The sequence below is a fragment of the Lasiodiplodia theobromae genome (genome assembly GCF_012971845.1).
Source record: "Lasiodiplodia theobromae strain AM2As chromosome Unknown scaffold_18, whole genome shotgun sequence".
In the NCBI taxonomy this organism is placed as follows: domain Eukaryota; kingdom Fungi; phylum Ascomycota; class Dothideomycetes; order Botryosphaeriales; family Botryosphaeriaceae; genus Lasiodiplodia; species Lasiodiplodia theobromae.
The window spans coordinates 330,176-347,253 of NW_023336388.1; the positions used below are offsets into that span (position 1 = coordinate 330,176).

Here is a 17,078-nt window from a genome sequence, read left to right on the forward strand (position 1 = left end):
ACCCTAGCCTGTCCACGCCAGAGCCCCCATCTCCCTTCATAGCAGCACGACGTTGCAGACAGCGGCGCTTCCGGCGACGACAAAGACCCGCCCAAGCGTCCTCAGCCAACCGCTTCGTCATTGTGTTCCCCGCCACGCCTTAGCGAGCCAGAGCCGTACCTTAGCTTGCAACTTTACATGTTCAGGCCTGCCCTCCGTCTGCCTGCTCACCTCACCACCCACGCCCACCCCGCGCATCCGTGTGCGACGCCGACCCAGCCCGCCGACGCCGCCCATTGCTCCGCGCCGTCTAAGTCCGTGCCGGCTCTCGTGTGACGGCACCAGGGCGCAGACGTCAGGTCCGCCGCCGAGCTCACTGCCTGCAAATCCACCCAAGTCTATCCCACGCCACCCTAGCCATGGACCAGGTAAGCATGCTCTCTCCGCCTCCTCCCTTGCCCCTTCCCACCGCTCTCCGTGCCTGCCCGCATGCCGTGGTCACCAGTCGGCTTACTCGAGCGCCTGCGCCGTCCTCAACAGCTCGGCAGTGACATGCTCGTCGACGCCGAGTACGACGAGAAGCAGGACGTTGCCATAATCTCTCCCGACGACGCTATGGACGAGGCCGAGCAGGAGCCCGAGCCGCGCGCCGACGACTTCGAGGCCATGAAGAAGCGCTACATGCCCGAGCTTCCCGACCTCGACACTGAGGCCGAGGCCGCTCACACATGGGAGATCAAGGAGTGGAGGAATATGGCCCGCCGGGAGCATGGTCCCGTCTTCAAGTGTGCAGACCACCCGTGGCGGATACTATTCTTCCCCTACGGAAACAACACGGATCACGCGTCCTTCTACCTGGAGCAGGGCTTCGACGACAGCAAGCCGCCTGAGGATTGGTATGCCTGCGTGCAATTCATGCTTGTGTTGTGGAACCCCAACGACCCCTCCATCTATGTCCAGCATTCCGCAACACACCGCTTCACCGGCGACGAGGGTGACTGGGGTTTTACACGCTTCGCCGAGCTCCGCAAGCTCTTCCAGACGCCCTGGGAGGATCGCGACCGCCCGCTGGTCGAGAACAACAGCGCCAACGTCACCGCATACGTCCGCGTTATCAAGGATCCCACCGGCGTGCTCTGGCACAACTTTGTGAACTACGACTCGAAGAAGGAGACTGGCATGGTTGGATTGAAGAACCAAGGCGCCACCTGCTACCTCAATTCGCTGCTGCAGTCGCTGTACTTCACCAATGCTTTCCGCAAGGCCGTCTACCAGATCCCCACCGAAAACGAGGCCGAGCGCAGCAACAGCGCCTACGCCCTGCAGAGACTCTTCTACCAGCTACAAACAAGTAACGTTGCAGTATCCACCAATGAGCTCACCGCATCCTTCGGCTGGGATTCCCGGCAGATCTTCGAGCAGCAGGATGTCCAGGAGCTGTCCAGAATTCTGATGGAGCGCATGGAGGAAAAGATGAAGGGCACCGAGGCCGAGAACGCACTCCCCAAGATGTTCGTGGGTAAGATGAAGACTTACATCTCCTGCATAAATGTTCCCTACGAGTCATCACGTATCGAGGACTTCTGGGACATCCAGCTCAACGTTAGCGGTAATAAGAATCTGGATGACAGCTTCAAGGACTACATCCAGGTCGAGACGATGGACGGCGAGAATAAGTATTTCGCAGAGGGCTACGGCCTCCAGGATGCCAAGAAGGGTGTTATCTTTGAGAGCTTTCCGGACGTCTTACATCTCCAGCTGAAACGCTTCGAGTATGACTTCAACAGGGATGCCATGATGAAGGTCAACGATCGTTACGAATTCCCCGAGGTTTGGGATGCTGCACCGTACCTCTCTGAAAGTGCAGACAAATCAGAACCCTACCTTTACCACCTTCACGGCGTGCTCGTGCACAGCGGAGATCTCAACGCCGGCCATTATTACGCTTTCTTGAAGCCTACCAAGGACAGCCCCTACTTCAAGTTTGATGACGACCGTGTCACACGTGCCACCGTCAAGGAGGCCCTGGAGGAGAATTTCGGAGGCGATTATACAAATCTCGTCAATGGCAATGCTCAGCAGCGAAACCCGTACACCCGTACTTGGTCGACTAAGAGATCCATGAGCGCCTACATGTTGGTATACATCCGGGAGAGTCGCCTGGACCAGGTTCTCCCCAGCGATGAGGAAGTGCAGCCTCCTACACATTTGGGTATGTAAAATTCTATCGTCGATTGACTACATCTAACAGTTGGATATAGCACAAAAGTTCGCAGAAGAGCGAGCTGCCTTTGAGAGAAAAAAGAAAGAGCGCGAGGAGATGCACCTTTACCTGCATGTTTCCGTGGCCACCGAAAAGAACTTCACCTCCCACCAAGGATTTGACGTAGCTCCATGGTCGAAGGACGTCGAAGGCGATGCATCGCCGAAGACGTACAAGGTCTTGAGGACCATGACAATTGCTGATTTCACCAGCATGGTAGCTCAAGACATCGGTGCTGAAGCTAAGCTCCTCCGGCCCTGGGCTATGGTCAACCGACAGAATGGAACGGTTCGTCCGGATGCCGTCATCACCTTCCCTGACATGACTGTTGAAGAAGCGGCCACCAAGTTCGGCACCAAGTCTGGAAACTTTAAGGTCTGGATGGAAGAAACAAAGGAGACGGATGCTGAAGGCAAGCCCGTGTTTGGCGATGCGCACGTTGACCTCCACGGAGTCGCGAACAACAGGCCAATCATGCTCTACCTGAAGTATTTCGACCCGGATGAGCAAACTCTCTTCGGAATCGGTACTTTCTACGCGGCCTGGCAGGATAAGGTCATGGATCTGTCTCCTCAAATCTTGAAACTTGTGGACCTTCCGGCCGGCACTAACCTGAAGCTTTTCGAGGAAATCAAGTCGAACATGATTGAGCAGATGAAGCCCAAGGTCACCCTCGCTTCCTCGGAGATCCAGGATGGCGACATCATTACAGTCCAGAAATCATTGTCCGAAAAGGAAGCCGCGGCCATTTCCAGCACTGGCCGATACACTGATGTTAGGGAATTCTACGATTATCTGTTGAACCGCGTGCATGTGCACCTCGCACAGAAGGGCCAGGACAAGGACAACGATACGAGTTTCTACATGTGGCTGAGCAAGAAGATGACATACGATCAATTTGCCGCCAAGGTGGGCGAGCATCTGAAGGTGGACCCTACGCACATTCGTTTCAGCACAGTCAACATTTCCACCGGAAAGCCTAAACTGCCAATCAAGAGGACCGCAAACATGACGCTCAGCCAAATACTCTACCCTAGCACGTACCCGACGTACGGTAACCCGCACAATCAGAGGGTAGACGCATTGTACTACGAAATTCTCGAGTACAGCTTGTCCGAAATGGACCAAATGAAGAGCTTCAGGGTTTCTTGGCTGCCCGAGGGAGTGATAAAGGAGGAGCAGTACGACATCCTGGTGGCCAAGAACGGAACAATGGACGACTTGATCAAGGGCTTGCAGAAGAAGGCGGGCTTCGACGATGCAACGGCCGCCAAGGTCCGCCTTTACGACGGCTCGAGCAATCGTTTCAAGCAAGAAATTCCCAGAGAAAAGGGAGCATTGAGCATTCACGAGTTTGCTACTCTGTATGCGGAGAAGATACCGGAGGAGGAATCGACAATAGACAGTGAAGCGGGAGACAGCATCATCACGTGCTTCCATTTCGACAAAGAGCCGTCCAAGCCACACGGTATTCCCTTTGTCTTCGCTGTTAAGGCCGTGAGTATCACATTTGGCGAAGTCGTAACTATGCTAATGGCCTGCAGGGCGAGGCTTTCAAAGACACCAAGGAGCGTCTCTCGAAACGTACTGGCATCAAGGGCAAGCAGCTCGAGAAGATCAAATTTGCCATTGTGGTGGGCAGTGGAGGATTCCCTAAGGCCGAGTATCTTGGCGATGGTGAGCAAACAGACCCCAAAAACACGGATTGATTTGTGACTTGTTACGCAGACGATATCCTTGCGGAGAAGATTAGCAGCCATCAAGAGGACATTTCCCTCGGCCTGGATCACGTCAACAAAGCGCGCTCAACATGGGGCAAGACAGATTCGATCTTCATCAAATGATGAGAATCGTACAGTGCTCGCGTGTTTCGGGAATTATTGCATAGGGCGCTGGATAATAAAGGGCCGGGGACGGAATAAGGTAGGATTGGGGGCGACGGCCTGGATTATTTGCGGGGTGAATTGATTAGCGACACAGTTTTCGAAGATGAGCGGGTGCAGAAAGGAAATGCTCGCTGCGTGCATAGAGATGGCGTCCGTTTCCTCATCTCCTTCACCTTCCCCAACGTTTTCCGTGGTTGCACAACTCGGGATCTGTCACCGCGGATACCCAGGCGAGAGTACATGTAGAACTTGGGCAATAGCATCTTTTATCTTGCTTCAGTTCGTGCTTGTGCATGTGCTGCCGATCAGCATGCCAAATAGCCAATGCATAACAGGCGACAAAAGAATTTGGCTCTTCCTAAGCTTTCTCACTAGAAATAGCAGCTTTCTTACATGGGCAGTTGAATGCAATGTCTAGATGTATTTGTAACATTTTAAAGGCAACGCATACGTCCAGATGTTCGCTTCAGCTGCCCAGGTCGAGAGCGTTACGCCTTTTTTCGAGGCTTCAATCTCGCGAGTGCAATTGGTGCAGTCTCCGTGCTCCCAAAAGCTCATGAGTTTTACCGGAGTTCTTCCGGGCGATCCCTAATCCGCGACACCTGTCCGCCAGGAGCTCCGACCGCGACGAAGCTGGCACGACTGACAACCGCCCTCGTTTCTTTCCACACCAACCGCCGCCAAAATGCACGCCGCACTGCTGCTCTCGAGCCTGGTGGCCTTCTTCGCCACGGCCGTGTCCTCGACCGCACTCACCTACAAGCTTGCCGCCAATGAGAAGTCGTGCTTCTTCGCCCACGTCAACCAAAAGGCGGCCAAGGTCGCCTTTTACTTCGCCGTACGTCTTCGCCCACACCTGCAATGCCTTGCCGATTGCCATTTTCCGCGAATATACGCCGGTCCGCGACGGCCAAAAGACGTCGCACAGAGTATACATGAGCTGATAGGAGATCGTGTGTAGGTTCAATCCGGTGGCAGCTTCGATATCGATTATGAGGTCGTCGGACCCAATGAGTACAGCGTAATGGACGGCACCAAGGAGCGCCAAGGCGACTTTGTCTTCACGGCCAACACCCCGGGCGAGTACCGCTTCTGCTTCAACAACGAGATGTCGACCTTTGCCGAGAAGATCATTGACTTTGAAATTGCGGTATGACAATTGGACTGCAAAAAATCCGGGGGAGAGGTCGAGCAGTTACTGACGCACAGGGACATACAGGTCGAGAATGAGGAGGCGCGTGCGAAGCTCCCGTCCAAGCAGGGCACGTCGCCCGAGCAGACTTCGGTGCTCGAGGAGTCGATTCTCAAGCTGTCGTCGCAGCTGTCAACCATCAACCGCAACCAGAAGTACTTCCGCACCCGCGAGAACCGTAACTTCAGCACCGTCCGCAGCACCGAGCGCCGCATCTTCAACTTTAGCATCATCGAGAGCGTGATGATGGTCACCATGGCCGGTCTGCAGGTCTTCATTGTGCGCTTCTTCTTCCAGGGCGCCAGGAAGGGTTACGTGTAAATGTTGGGATTTTTCTACGATAAGGGAGCGGGTTGGACGAACACAGTTGCTGGGGCCGGTGTGGATTGTATCATACTGGAGCTTGGGTCTAGCACGCCAATTAGTTTTGGCGTACGGCATGATGAGGAATGCCTGGCTTTGGGTGCGCTCTTCTGAATGTTTCCTAAACTTCGGGCGTTCGTGCGGCATCTACCATTTCAAGAATGCAAAATACACATGAAGGGTTTTAGGCGGGTGAAAATGCAGTTCAGACATGATTAGCACAATACAATCGTCATTTTCGAAACCAGTATTTTCCGTGCAGTAGTCAGTTGTGGCGGAGCACACGCCCGTCTAGACCTAAGATCCCAGGGCCTTTCCTAAAAGCGCAACTTGCTGGCGGCACGTGCGGGAGGCGGGACGACGTCACTCCAGATCGCATCTGCCAGATCTGCACCCACTAACAACTACACCTCCATCGCCCGGCTCCGCGGCTGGAAGCGCACTGGATCCGCTGGACGAACGGGCGCCATTCCTACGTAAATCAACGCAGCAGTAGCAAGAACCACCGCACCTCGGCCAATTACCATCTATCAACCTCGGCCTATCCCGTCCGTCAGCTGGGACTGCTGTCCGTCCCCTCCCTCCCCCCCGTCTCACGGCGACTTCCACCTCACGGGACCGAAGAGGGGTAAAAAGAAAAAAAAAAGAGAAAAGGATTTGAAAGGGCCGCAATGTTCACAGCCGTCACGTCGGCCCTCCAAACCGTCTGGCGGGAGATCAGCGCAGAACTCCAGCAGCTTCCACTGTCACCGCGGGCCTCCATCTCGTCGGCGTCGGCCAGCTCGCGCCTGCTGCCGGCCCCACCGTCCCGCTCGCCAATCAACCAGGAATTCATCCCCAGCCCGCACGATGTCCAGCACACGCGGCTCCTGCTCGTGCGCGGCTTGGACCTGCCCGTCGAAATCGTCGACATGATCATCGACGCGGCGCAGTACTGGCCCGCCGTCATCGGCACCACGACGTCTGTTGGTGGCGTGTCGTTGCGGTCGTCGTCTTCGTCGTCGTCGTGGACGTCTGGGGGCGGTGGCGGTGCGGAGAGGGGTGAGAGGGGCCCCATGGGAATCAACTTTGGCGGCAGCGGCGTCGTAAGGGCAAGCGACACGCGGCGGAACAAGGCCGCGCAGTTGGTCGTGGCTACCGGGGCGGTGCCGGCGGATGAGGATGTGGGCGGTATGGGGAAGGGGTGGGAGGGGCTGAGGAAGATCCGGGTCAAGAGCGTGAGGTGGCGGGTTAAGAGTAGGGATCAGGGTTGGGTGAGCTCGGGAGCTGGGAGGAGAGGTATGTTCGAGTTTATCTCATGTTTTTTCCTTGCACTGTTCTTGCTGTTTTTCTCTCGCTTCACACCTTGGAAGTTATACATGGTCTATAACTTTTACACCATTCTTGTGTCCGGAAGATCCAGTCCTACTCGATCACTTCCCCCATTCCCCCTTACCACCACCTCACTCAAGAAGACCCCCCAACTAACACACACTCTCCACCAGGCACCTACCACGGCTCCTCCTCCTGGTTCGACGCCTGCATCCTCCGACCCCTCCCCGCCTCCACCCCACGACCGCCGCTAGCACCAGACGTCGCAGCCCGCATCGACCTGCTCCAGCAGCGCTTCGGCCCGCCCCCGGGAGAACCCTTCCCCACGTTCCTGGTCGGCAACCTGCTCTCGCACGACCCGGAAGACGCCCGCGACTTTCTGCGCTCGCTCGGCTGGGACTTTGTCGAGCGCGTCGAGCGCGTCGAGGTCGACGGCGAGGTCGGCGAGCGCCGCGGCGTGCTCTGGAAGCTGCAGGCCAACGTCGTCGCTTCGGCTGAGTACCACGTGCACGACGGCGAGTGGTGGAGGCGGAATGAGCATTGGGTGAGTGCGGAGGAGGCGGGCAGTGCGGGGAGCGGGGATGGGCTAGGGTTCGTGGATGAGATGAGGTCTGGGGATCGGGTGGGGATTTGGGCGAGGGCGATGGTAGGTTATTTCTTTTCTTTCTCTCTCTCTCGTTTTGTCCACTAAGCTCTCTCTTGACGAGCTTGCGTCACTGGCATCTTGGGGCTGTGCTGACATGAGTGTGTGCGTATAGTTTCCGGGGTGGGTGAACGACGTCGACGACGTCAACGTTGAGATTAGGTATTCTGTCTGAATAATGACGGTGGGTGGGGGCAAAAATGGCCGGGGCGAAATGGGTGTTTGGAAACTTGGGCGGGTGAATGATCGTCAATCTTAATCCCTTCTTCACGATGGCATGTGCGAAACAACCTTTTTTTTTATTCTTCACGGTATCTATATGTTCGTTCGGTCACACGTTTTTGTCTTTGCACACATGTACCATTAAAACCAAGTGCATTTTTCTGATGCAAAACCAATCATAGGTTATAGAGTTCGTTTCTTTTTTTCCAACAAAAAAAAAAAAAGAGTTGCGTGCGCAAAAACACACGCGGCCCGCCGGTTTTAACCAATCCATGCTTCCCTCCCGTACCTCTCTCCCTTCCTAACGCCATACAATGCCCATCCATCCAAAGTAAGCCCTCCCACACACCAACAACAACAACATCCAAGCCGTCATTATCACCCCTCTTAACCTTCATCTTCGTCCACAACCATGCTATCGGCCGCGGCTTCCTGCATCGAGTCTTGGATCTCGCGGATGCGTCTCCTCCGCTGATTGCGCCGCCGCACCTCGACCTTGCTCCCGCGCAGCCTCTTCTCGACCTCTTCCTCCTCGCTCTGGCCCATCAGGTCCACGCTCTCCACGGCCTCGAGCGCGCGGGTGAGCAGGTCCGTGGCGATGGGATCCTGCGGGCTGATGGCGAGGGCCTCGTGCAGGGCCAGGACGGCCTCCCACGCGCGGCCCATCTCGAGCAGCACGAGGCCCTTGGAGCAGAAGACGCCGGCGTCCTTGCCGCCCTGGCGCAGGACCTCGTCGAAGGCGGCGAGGGCGTCGTTGTAGTTGTGCGCGCGGCGGTGGGCGTGGCCGAGGTTGGTGCGGGTCGCGAGGATGGAGGGCGAGGCTGGGGCGAGGGAGAGCTGCTCCGAGAGGGTGAGGGCCAGGGTGAACATCTTGATGGCGAAGTTGAGGTGGTCCTGGTGGTAGAAGACGACGCCGAGCTCGTTCAGGAGGAGGGGGTCCGTTTTGCAGAGGCCGTAGGCTGTGTTGAGGTATTCATGGGCGAGGGAGAGATTGTTGAGCTGCAGGTTCTGCATCCCCAGGAACAGCTGCGGAAGGTGGGTCCCTTGGAACAGGCGGGCGGCAGTGGAGTAGGCGGATATGGCTTGATCGTGTTCTCCTTCGGCGGCAAAGGTGTGGGCAAAACCGATCCAGGCAGGTCCAAAATGCGGGTCCATCATGGAGGCCTTGGAGAAGAACCTTCGTGCCTCAGCTATCCTTCCGATGGTCAAGTAGTACACACCAATAGCAAGCCACGACGTCGGCTCCTCTGGATGTGTGTCGGCGAGATCGTGAGAAAGAAGAAAGAGCTCGTTCTTGTTGTTGAGCTCGTGGAGACAGGCAAGGTGGACTGGCATAGTCGAGAAGTTGTACTTGTCTGTTTGGAGGATGGATGAGGTAAGTGACAGAGCCTCGCTGAAACGACACTGGGTAAACAGCTGCTCGGCCTTTGATAAAAGGATGTCAGGGTTGCTGGCAAGGTTGTAGTGTGTTGACAGCGTCTCAACGGCAGCGGTGAACTCATCGGGGTTCTTGTATTTAGACAAACGGGTCATGTACAGCATCTTGGTGAAGTCGGCAGCCTCTTGGGCGGACGAGGGATCGTCGGCGGTCACAGTGTCGAAGCTGAGAGAATCGAGGAACTGCAACTCCTCCTCGGGAGACATGAGAGAGTTCTTCATGAGCTGGTCGAATGCCTCGAAACACTGCACGTCGATGCGCACGGCATCCTTGTAGCATTCCTTGGCGCGGTCAAAGGCATTCTGCTTTGCGTAACAGAGGCCGCGCAGGTAGCACATGCAGGCCTCAGCCTTGAGATTGTCAATGTCCTCGCGCTCACGCTCTTCGCTGCGGTCGACGCGGTCGCTGCGCAATCCCTTGTTGTGGTGCTGCCGGGTTGGCCCGTTGCGGGAATTGGCCTCAACGTGCTGCAGCTTCTTCCGGGCGTTGTCGGGAGCGGCGACCAGATGCACTGGATTCTTGTCGCCGAGCAGCTGCATGGCCTCATCGTACTTGGCCTGTTTTATGGAGCAGTGGGCTAGCAGGTAGCGGCATTGTGGACTGCTCTGTTGGGAGTCGGTCTTGGAAACAAAGCGTGAAAGGATACTCTGGGCGCGGGCGTAATTGCCGGTGGTGAAATGCACCTGGGCAAGCCAGAAGGCATCGCGGTCATTGTCTGTGCGGGGGCAAGTCAGCGCATGGGGGAGCTTAGAGGGTTGATGGGATGGACGAACTGCTGATGGCCAGAAGCTTGTCGCCGATAAAGATGGCAGACTCGTACTGGTGCTTGCTCAGGGCGTCCTGGCGCCAGTCGCGCAGGAATTTTTCCATATGCGCGGGTGGGGTGGGGGTTCTCGCAGAGCCATGGAGGGGAGCTCCCGCGGGCGTGGTGTTTGGGTTTGGTGTTTTGGCGATCACAAGCCACGCCCAAGCTCGCGACTGCCCCAGAAAGACGCGCCTCGGCGTTTTCTGGCGCCGACCGTCATAGGGCTGAGCCAAGATCCAGCAAAGGGCTGGCCAAGATAGGAATTAACAAATTAAGAAAATGCTTAGTGAGGACTGTACGGCTAGACGATATATTCTTACAATCGCAAATTTGTGGCGTGAGGGTTGCCTAGAGCAGTTGTCAGGGTACCATGAGCGGTGGTTTTGGCCAGGTTGCGCAGCTGCTCGCTACAGTCGGCCGTAGTATGTTTATCGCTGCGCCTTGGTCCGCCGCCGCCGCAGCTCCCCATCCCGCATTTTACCATCGTCAGCGCCGCTGCGTCGCAAGCATCCGCCACCACCGCTCGACTCACCTACTTCTACACCTTTTCTACAGCCAGTCTACTCCGTCGCTCCCCGATCGCCGTTCAGCCTCCCGACCCTAGCCGCCAACTCCTCACCACTTTAAAGAGCAGCCATGTCGGAGAGAAAAGTGCTCACCAAGGTATGTTCTTTGTTTTGTTCTCGGTCGAGCTCCCGCTGACTACGTTTTAGTACTATCCGCCCGATTTCGATCCGAGCAAAATCTCGCGCGCGCGCAAGCCCAAGGATGCCGGCCCCAAGGTTCAAACCGTTCGCCTCATGGCCCCCTTCTCGATGAAGTGCATATCGTGCGGAGAGTTCATCTAGTGGGTGCCCTTGCGCCTTTCGAATCTATATACATGTTGTGCTGACTTTTTTTTCCCCGCAGCCGCGGCCGTAAATTCAACGCGCGAAAGGAGGTCACGGACGAGACGTATTAGTGCGTTTCCTGCTCCCATTAGCCTTAATAATGCCCTTTTCTCTAACATACTCTATCAGTGCCATCAAGATCATCCGCTTCTACATTAGATGCACCAGATGCTCCGCAGAGATTACCTTTAAAACGGATCCGAAACATATGGATTATACCTGCGAACGGGGCGCGAAAAGGTGAGCAGAACCGGTGCAATGCTCAATATGGTGATGGAACGCTTACAGGAAGCATAGGAACTTCGAACCATGGCGCGAGGAGAAGCTGAACCAGGAGACGGATGAAGAGCGTTTGGACCGACTGGAGCGCGAGGAGGCCGAGCGGGATGCTATGGCTGAGCTAGAGACGAAGACACTGGACGCCAAGACGGAAATGCAAATCGCAGACGCCCTGGACGAGATCCGCACCAGGAACGCAAGGATCGAGCGCGGCGAGTTTGCCGCCGAGGCCAGAGTGGAGAAGGACCCGCGCGATGCTGAGAGGGAAAGGCAGGAGAAGGAGGACGAGGAGACTGCCAGACGCGCCTTCGAGACCGCCAGCGGTGAGCGTGTGCGCCGATTGGATGAGACGGCCGCAGACGACGAGCCGGAAGCTTCGTCTTCCTCCGCTGCTGCGGACTCGGTTGCCATGCCTCCCCCTTCGTTCAAGAGGACGGTTAAGAAGAAGAAGGACTTTGGTGCTGCCCTGGGCATCAAGAAGAAGTCGCTGGTCTGATTCTGGTTATTGACGGCTACATGAGATTTAGGATGGGTGCTTTCTCGAGAAAGGGCGTTTACAGGAACTTCAATGCTCTATTTGAAGGAGAATCTGGTGCTGCTTTATGCATCAAGAAGCAGTCAGCACGGGTCTGGTACTAGCTACCAACGGCTCGCCAGCTTCAGAAATGGTTCATCTCCACGGAAAGGCGTTTTCAGGCAGTTTATGGTTGCGTTTGGAAGGGACCATTACCACGGGTATGCTATTCAAAGCAAAGCGATTTTCAGATACTACAACATGGGATTCTAATTCATACACAAGGTTCCGTCAGCATATCACTGTTTCCTATGTGCAATGCCACCAAGCGGAAGAGGCTAAGCACAACTCAACTTGCACATTTGCTGATCTTGAGGTATGCTGCTGCCGCGAGAGCGTAGCAGAGCGGTGTCTATGGTGATCGCGGCGTGAAGTCCGGGCTCCAGTCAACTGCCGTTACCTCAGGCCTAATTCTCTAAAACACCGCACCTGTCAATTCATGAGCCGCACGCTCTATCTCGGGCCGGTGGTTGTCTACTTAGGTGCCGCTAGCTGACGTGGGCCGTCGGCGGCGTTTCCGTCCACCAGGTCATCCCCGCTCCAACAGCGCCGCGACGCGCTAAGTGAGCCCAAGGCTACCGGCCCTACGCGCCTCAGACCGTTTGGAAAATGTTGAGCTGCGAGCAGGCGTAATCATCTAGACCCATCTCTGCAGTGTGCCACAGAAACCGTAATCCGTCGCCACACGCCATCAGAAGAGAGGTTCTTGAGCATCTCGGCTCGTCTAATGCTTACGGAGCATTTAACTATGCATGCGGCTCTGACTGATCGCCGCATGATTCCTCCCGCGGGTCCAATTGCCACATTGAGTTTCTCCGCCGCCCTGCTTGTCACTCCATGGGGTCGACCGTTTGGATGTTGGAGACGGGAATAAGGGTTTGTCGAAATGTTTACGGAGACAACGACGCACACCTCCATCTACCTTAGCACACTATCATACACCAACACGGTCCCTGAATGTACATAGCGGGCCCCACATTAGCGCCGGAAGATGTGTGTGCAAATCCCCCGGCACTATAGAACGCCCCGAGAACAGCTTCCGAAGTTATGATCTGATTCGGCCTGTGCGAATATCTATCCTTGACCTTTTTCGGCCTGGATGTGGGTCCTCAGCCTCTACCGGGACTAGCCAACAAGGCGTACTTCTTCGCCATTCAAGCTCCAACACTAAAAGTGCGCATTGGTGCGTCGTCGGGGGATGACGTCATAGTCGGGCTGCATCTTGCGCAGACATGAGTAGTGTATGGCGGGCGACTGACTCTCCCCAGCCGCCCCCCGCTCCAGTGTGACGGCTGGGGCAAACTAGACAGTAGCTTGATGCGGGGTGCAGCTCTTGGAAGATCGGCCGTCCCCGCCGCCATGCCATCATCACATTTGCACTGGCCATCCCAACTGCGCGGAGGGAATTGCGTCGACGCGCACAGACAGGCCTCCAGCCCAAGAGCAAAGACTCAATCTTGCATGAGGCTACAGGTGCATCCCTGGTCCGCCCTGCTAAGTGCACCATAACTGTGATCCCCGCTCTGTGCCAACATATATGCTGCTCGCGGTCACCATGAGCCCCCAGCATTCTCCTCGACCATTGCAACTATGGCGCCTTACTTCGGTCTCAAGGGCGGCTGGCTCACCTTCTGGGTGACGGTCGCCTGTGCAACTGACATGACTTTGTTCGGTGAGCAGAACCGCTGCAATTCTGAATGTAGTGACAGAACACTTACATGAACATAGGCTATGATCAAGGCGTCTTTGGTATGCTCGAGCCTCTCTGTCAGTTACGCCATTCCTCTAACGAGTCCAGGCGGCGTTGTTGTGACGCAAGATTTCCTCGACACTCTGAATCTCAACGGCAAGACGACACTGATCAGTACCGTCACGGCTATCTACGACATTGGCTGCTTCTTCGGTGCCATTATTGCCTTTATGATTGGCGAGAAGCTGGGCCGTAAGAAGAGTATTCTGCTGGGCACTACCGTCATGTCAATTGGTGCCATCATCCAAATCGCTTCATACGGTGTGCCGGAGATGATTGTCGGCCGGTGAGTCCCCCAGATTCTATTCCCGGCATGTTCAAATTCCAGAGTCTGCTCTCGCTCTAGTGGACTGCATGCTGACTGAGATTCAGTGTCATTGCAGGACTCGGAAATGGTATCAACACAGCTACGGCACCGGTCTGGCAGGGCGAAACATCCAAAGCAAGTTGGCGCGGCAAGCTCATCGTCATTGAGATGATTATGAACATCGCTGGCTTCTCTTTATCCAACTGGGTCACATACGGCTTCTCGTTCGTGGGCGGATCCGCCTCGTGGCGCGTCCCGCTGGCCGTCCAGTTCATCTTCATCTTCATCCTATACGGCACCACGCCTTGGCTGCCCGAGAGTCCCAGGTCAGATCCCCCCTCCTACAACCTACACAAACAATCCAGCTGACGAAGCCGCAGATGGCTCATCGCCCGCGGGAGGATCGACGAAGCGGAGCAGATCCTCGCCGACCTGGAAGCCCTAGGCATCGACGACCCGTACATCATCACGCAGTCCAAGGACATCCAGTGGGCCGTCAACTACGAGAAGGAGAACGCAGTACGGTGGCGCGACCTCGCGCGCGGCCGCACGGGCAATCAGGGCGGCACCTGTACCATCCGGCGGCTGGTGCTGGGCATGGGCACGCAGGCCATGCAGCAGCTGTCAGGCATCAACGTCACGTCGTACTACCTCACGTACGTGCTGATCGAGTCGGTGGGACTGAGCAACAACCTGGCGCGCCTGCTGGCGGCGTGCAACTCGGTCAGCTACCTCGTCTTCAGCACCATCGGCATCCCCAACGTCGAGCGCTGGGGCCGCCGCAAGATGATGATGTACGCCGCCGCCGGCCAGTGCTTGTGCTATGCCTGTATTACCTTGTGCCTGCGCTACTCGGAGCCTCAGTTTTCTACGTCGCGTCAGTGGGCTTCGGCCTCTATCGCGTTCTTCTTCCTGTATTATGTCTTCTTCGGCATCGGCTGGCAGGGCGTACCCTGTATGTTGTCAACACATCTTTTTTTCAACACCACAAGCTAACAAACACGCTTTTAGGGCTTTATCCCACGGAATGCAACAGCTTGAGCATGCGCACGAAGGGTGCGGCGTTGGGTACGGCGACGAATGTGGGTTGACCCCTTTTCGTTGGTGGTGGAAAAACTGACCCCAAAAACAGTGGATCTTCAACTTCATGGTCGTCGAGATCACGCCTCCGGGCATCGCATCGCTGGGCTGGCAGTTCTACATCATCTGGACTGTCTTCAATGGAGCCTTTGTGCCCATTGTTTACATGTTCTACCCCGAGACGGCCGGCCGCTCACTCGAGGACATGGACCGCCTCTTTATCGAAAACCACGACATCTTCGTCTTCCGCGACAAGGATGCCATCTCCGCTAAGCGTCCCGAGAAATATATCCAACATGAGAAGGAGGAGGTGAGGCGCCACAGCAGCATCAAGCCCGAGGACATCACGGGTGCCGTCGAGGCGCACAAGAGAGAAGTGCTGGAGGGGAAGAGCGTCGACGAGAAGATGGAGGTTGCGTGATGAAGATGTGTCAGACTGTATTTGTATGTATGTACTATGTATGATTGGGCTGGTTCAAATTGCGAAGGGTGGACCGTAGCTCCAACAGCGCCGCAATGCGCTGAGGGAGCCCAAGGCTACTGGCCCTACGGGCCTGAGACTGTTTGGAAAATGCTGAGCACCGAAAGCTCTTGGTAATTACAACGGCAAGATAGCAAACAAAAAAAGTTCACTCGAACCACTTCCATACACTTTGCTGCTATGGCTTGATGTTTGTCTTTGAATGATTGCTTACAGGCCCTGATTGTCACAACAATCAATTCTGAATGGTGAGACTGTACAGCTGCGCTGCCGAGGTGAGATAGCTCAGCCCGTGCTCTCAATGCATGGCAGACTGGGAATTATAGCAGCTTTTACGTGCCACCGCTCGAACTTTTGCCCGCACCTGAGGCAAATTGTAGGGTCCAGCACATGCAAACGAAGTTAGCACCTGCTCTAAAGCTCGAAGGTTTGCCTGCACATGAGGCAAATGCAGGGTCCAGCACATGTATGTACAGTCCCCTCTCGCGGCCGAAGGCTAGCGTGAATTTACTTTTTGCTCATGTCATGGGTAGCTGAAGCTATCGTCCGGACGAGAATGTCGAATTAAAAAGTCTACATACACGTCCGGACGATAGCTTCAACTACCCACATATATTAATTTTTCCAAGGCAGAGCTGGGGCATAGTTGCTCTATGTTCTAGAGCCCTGCTATTCTTCGCGCTAGGTAGCCATCGGTTGCAGCACCCCTCTGTACAACGAAGCCAATACGTGCCTCAAAGCTGCTATCACACTTAATTCTGTTCGCGCAAGTACTTAAACCCAACTTCTTCAGCCGCCTGTCTGTCTTGCTGTCTGGCCTTTGGCCAATTGCTGATTGCCTTTGTTTTTTTTTTACCCCTCTAAAGAGAATTTGCTGGCTTTGCTTCTTTACTTTAAACCCGGGCTGGCCGCGCAAGTCTCTTCTCAAGAACACCGAAGGTGCAGATCAATGGAAGAAACCCATCTTAGTCAACGCCGTCGAGAAAAAGTACATCGGCGAAATCCGCGATGACCATCCCAATGCTTCGCTCACCGATTTCCTCGTCAGGCACCCTGTCACGCGCAGAGACAGGATTTTCCTTGAGAACTACAAGAACTACACTAATGACGACGAGCCCCTCTCCCAGTTCGTGTAACGGCTGGCCAAGAGGCCCCTAGAGAAGCTCGACCATAAGGTTCTCGATCGCTTCAACACGAGCTTCTCCGCCGAGGAGCGTAACGGACTTTTAAACGGCAGCAGGGTTATGCAGCTTCTTACCGAATATGAAAACGAACTCCTACAGGATCTGCAGAACGATAACCTCGTCTTCACCCTTGCCCGGCCTAGGTCCCAGCAAGATCCGGAGCAGCCTGGCCAGGACAACCAGGAAGCACCACCCTGATCGTCCCGAAAATCAACAGCCTGTCCCTCTTGCCCGAGTTGAAGAGGCGTCTGGTGAGTTGCGCCTGGCAAATTATTCCCGGCTCCTTCGGTTACCATCTCGGAGAATCACCTTGACACCAGCTCAGAGGATCATCTAAATACGTTGATTGGACGACTTCTCTTCACTGCCAACTCATTCGATGGCCTCTTTGCTTACCAACCTAACTCGGTGGTGGTGGCCTCTCTTCTCTT

General features: G+C 55.6%; 6 protein-coding genes across 6 annotated transcripts; 5 read left to right on the plus strand and 1 right to left on the minus strand.

Moving 5' to 3' along the window:
* Positions 1–468: 468 nt before the first annotated feature.
* On the plus strand, positions 469–4,086 carry LTHEOB_6320 (Ubiquitin carboxyl-terminal hydrolase; the record flags this gene model as incomplete). The annotated part of the gene is made up of 4 exons (XM_035515564.1): positions 469–2,191; positions 2,241–3,739; positions 3,787–3,919; positions 3,971–4,086. The coding sequence occupies 4 exons, from the start codon at positions 469–471 to the stop codon at positions 4,084–4,086; spliced, it is 3,471 nt and encodes a 1,156-aa protein (XP_035372903.1).
* A 727-nt stretch (positions 4,087–4,813) lies between these two features.
* Positions 4,814–5,641, plus strand: LTHEOB_6321 (Endosomal cargo receptor; the record flags this gene model as incomplete). The annotated part of the gene is made up of 3 exons (XM_035515565.1): positions 4,814–4,966; positions 5,090–5,278; positions 5,348–5,641. The coding sequence occupies 3 exons, from the start codon at positions 4,814–4,816 to the stop codon at positions 5,639–5,641; spliced, it is 636 nt and encodes a 211-aa protein (XP_035372904.1).
* A 713-nt stretch (positions 5,642–6,354) lies between these two features.
* Positions 6,355–7,812, plus strand: LTHEOB_6322 (uncharacterized protein; the record flags this gene model as incomplete). The annotated part of the gene is made up of 3 exons (XM_035515566.1): positions 6,355–6,961; positions 7,168–7,538; positions 7,753–7,812. 3 exons carry the CDS (start codon positions 6,355–6,357, stop codon positions 7,810–7,812), a joined length of 1,038 nt encoding a protein of 345 aa, XP_035372905.1.
* A 434-nt stretch (positions 7,813–8,246) lies between these two features.
* Positions 8,247–10,167, minus strand: LTHEOB_6323 (Anaphase control protein cut9; the record flags this gene model as incomplete). The annotated part of the gene is made up of 2 exons (XM_035515567.1): positions 8,247–10,012; positions 10,071–10,167. The coding sequence occupies 2 exons, from the start codon at positions 10,165–10,167 to the stop codon at positions 8,247–8,249; spliced, it is 1,863 nt and encodes a 620-aa protein (XP_035372906.1).
* A 571-nt stretch (positions 10,168–10,738) lies between these two features.
* On the plus strand, positions 10,739–11,767 carry LTHEOB_6324 (mRNA splicing protein Yju2; the record flags this gene model as incomplete). Its single annotated transcript, XM_035515568.1, has 5 exons — positions 10,739–10,765; positions 10,816–10,949; positions 11,012–11,062; positions 11,122–11,232; positions 11,290–11,767. 5 exons carry the CDS (start codon positions 10,739–10,741, stop codon positions 11,765–11,767), a joined length of 801 nt encoding a protein of 266 aa, XP_035372907.1.
* A 1,668-nt stretch (positions 11,768–13,435) lies between these two features.
* LTHEOB_6325 (Sugar transporter) lies at positions 13,436–15,403 on the plus strand (the record flags this gene model as incomplete). The annotated part of the gene is made up of 7 exons (XM_035515569.1): positions 13,436–13,517; positions 13,574–13,594; positions 13,644–13,881; positions 13,968–14,228; positions 14,283–14,857; positions 14,914–14,984; positions 15,035–15,403. 7 exons carry the CDS (start codon positions 13,436–13,438, stop codon positions 15,401–15,403), a joined length of 1,617 nt encoding a protein of 538 aa, XP_035372908.1.
* Positions 15,404–17,078: the final 1,675 nt, after the last annotated feature.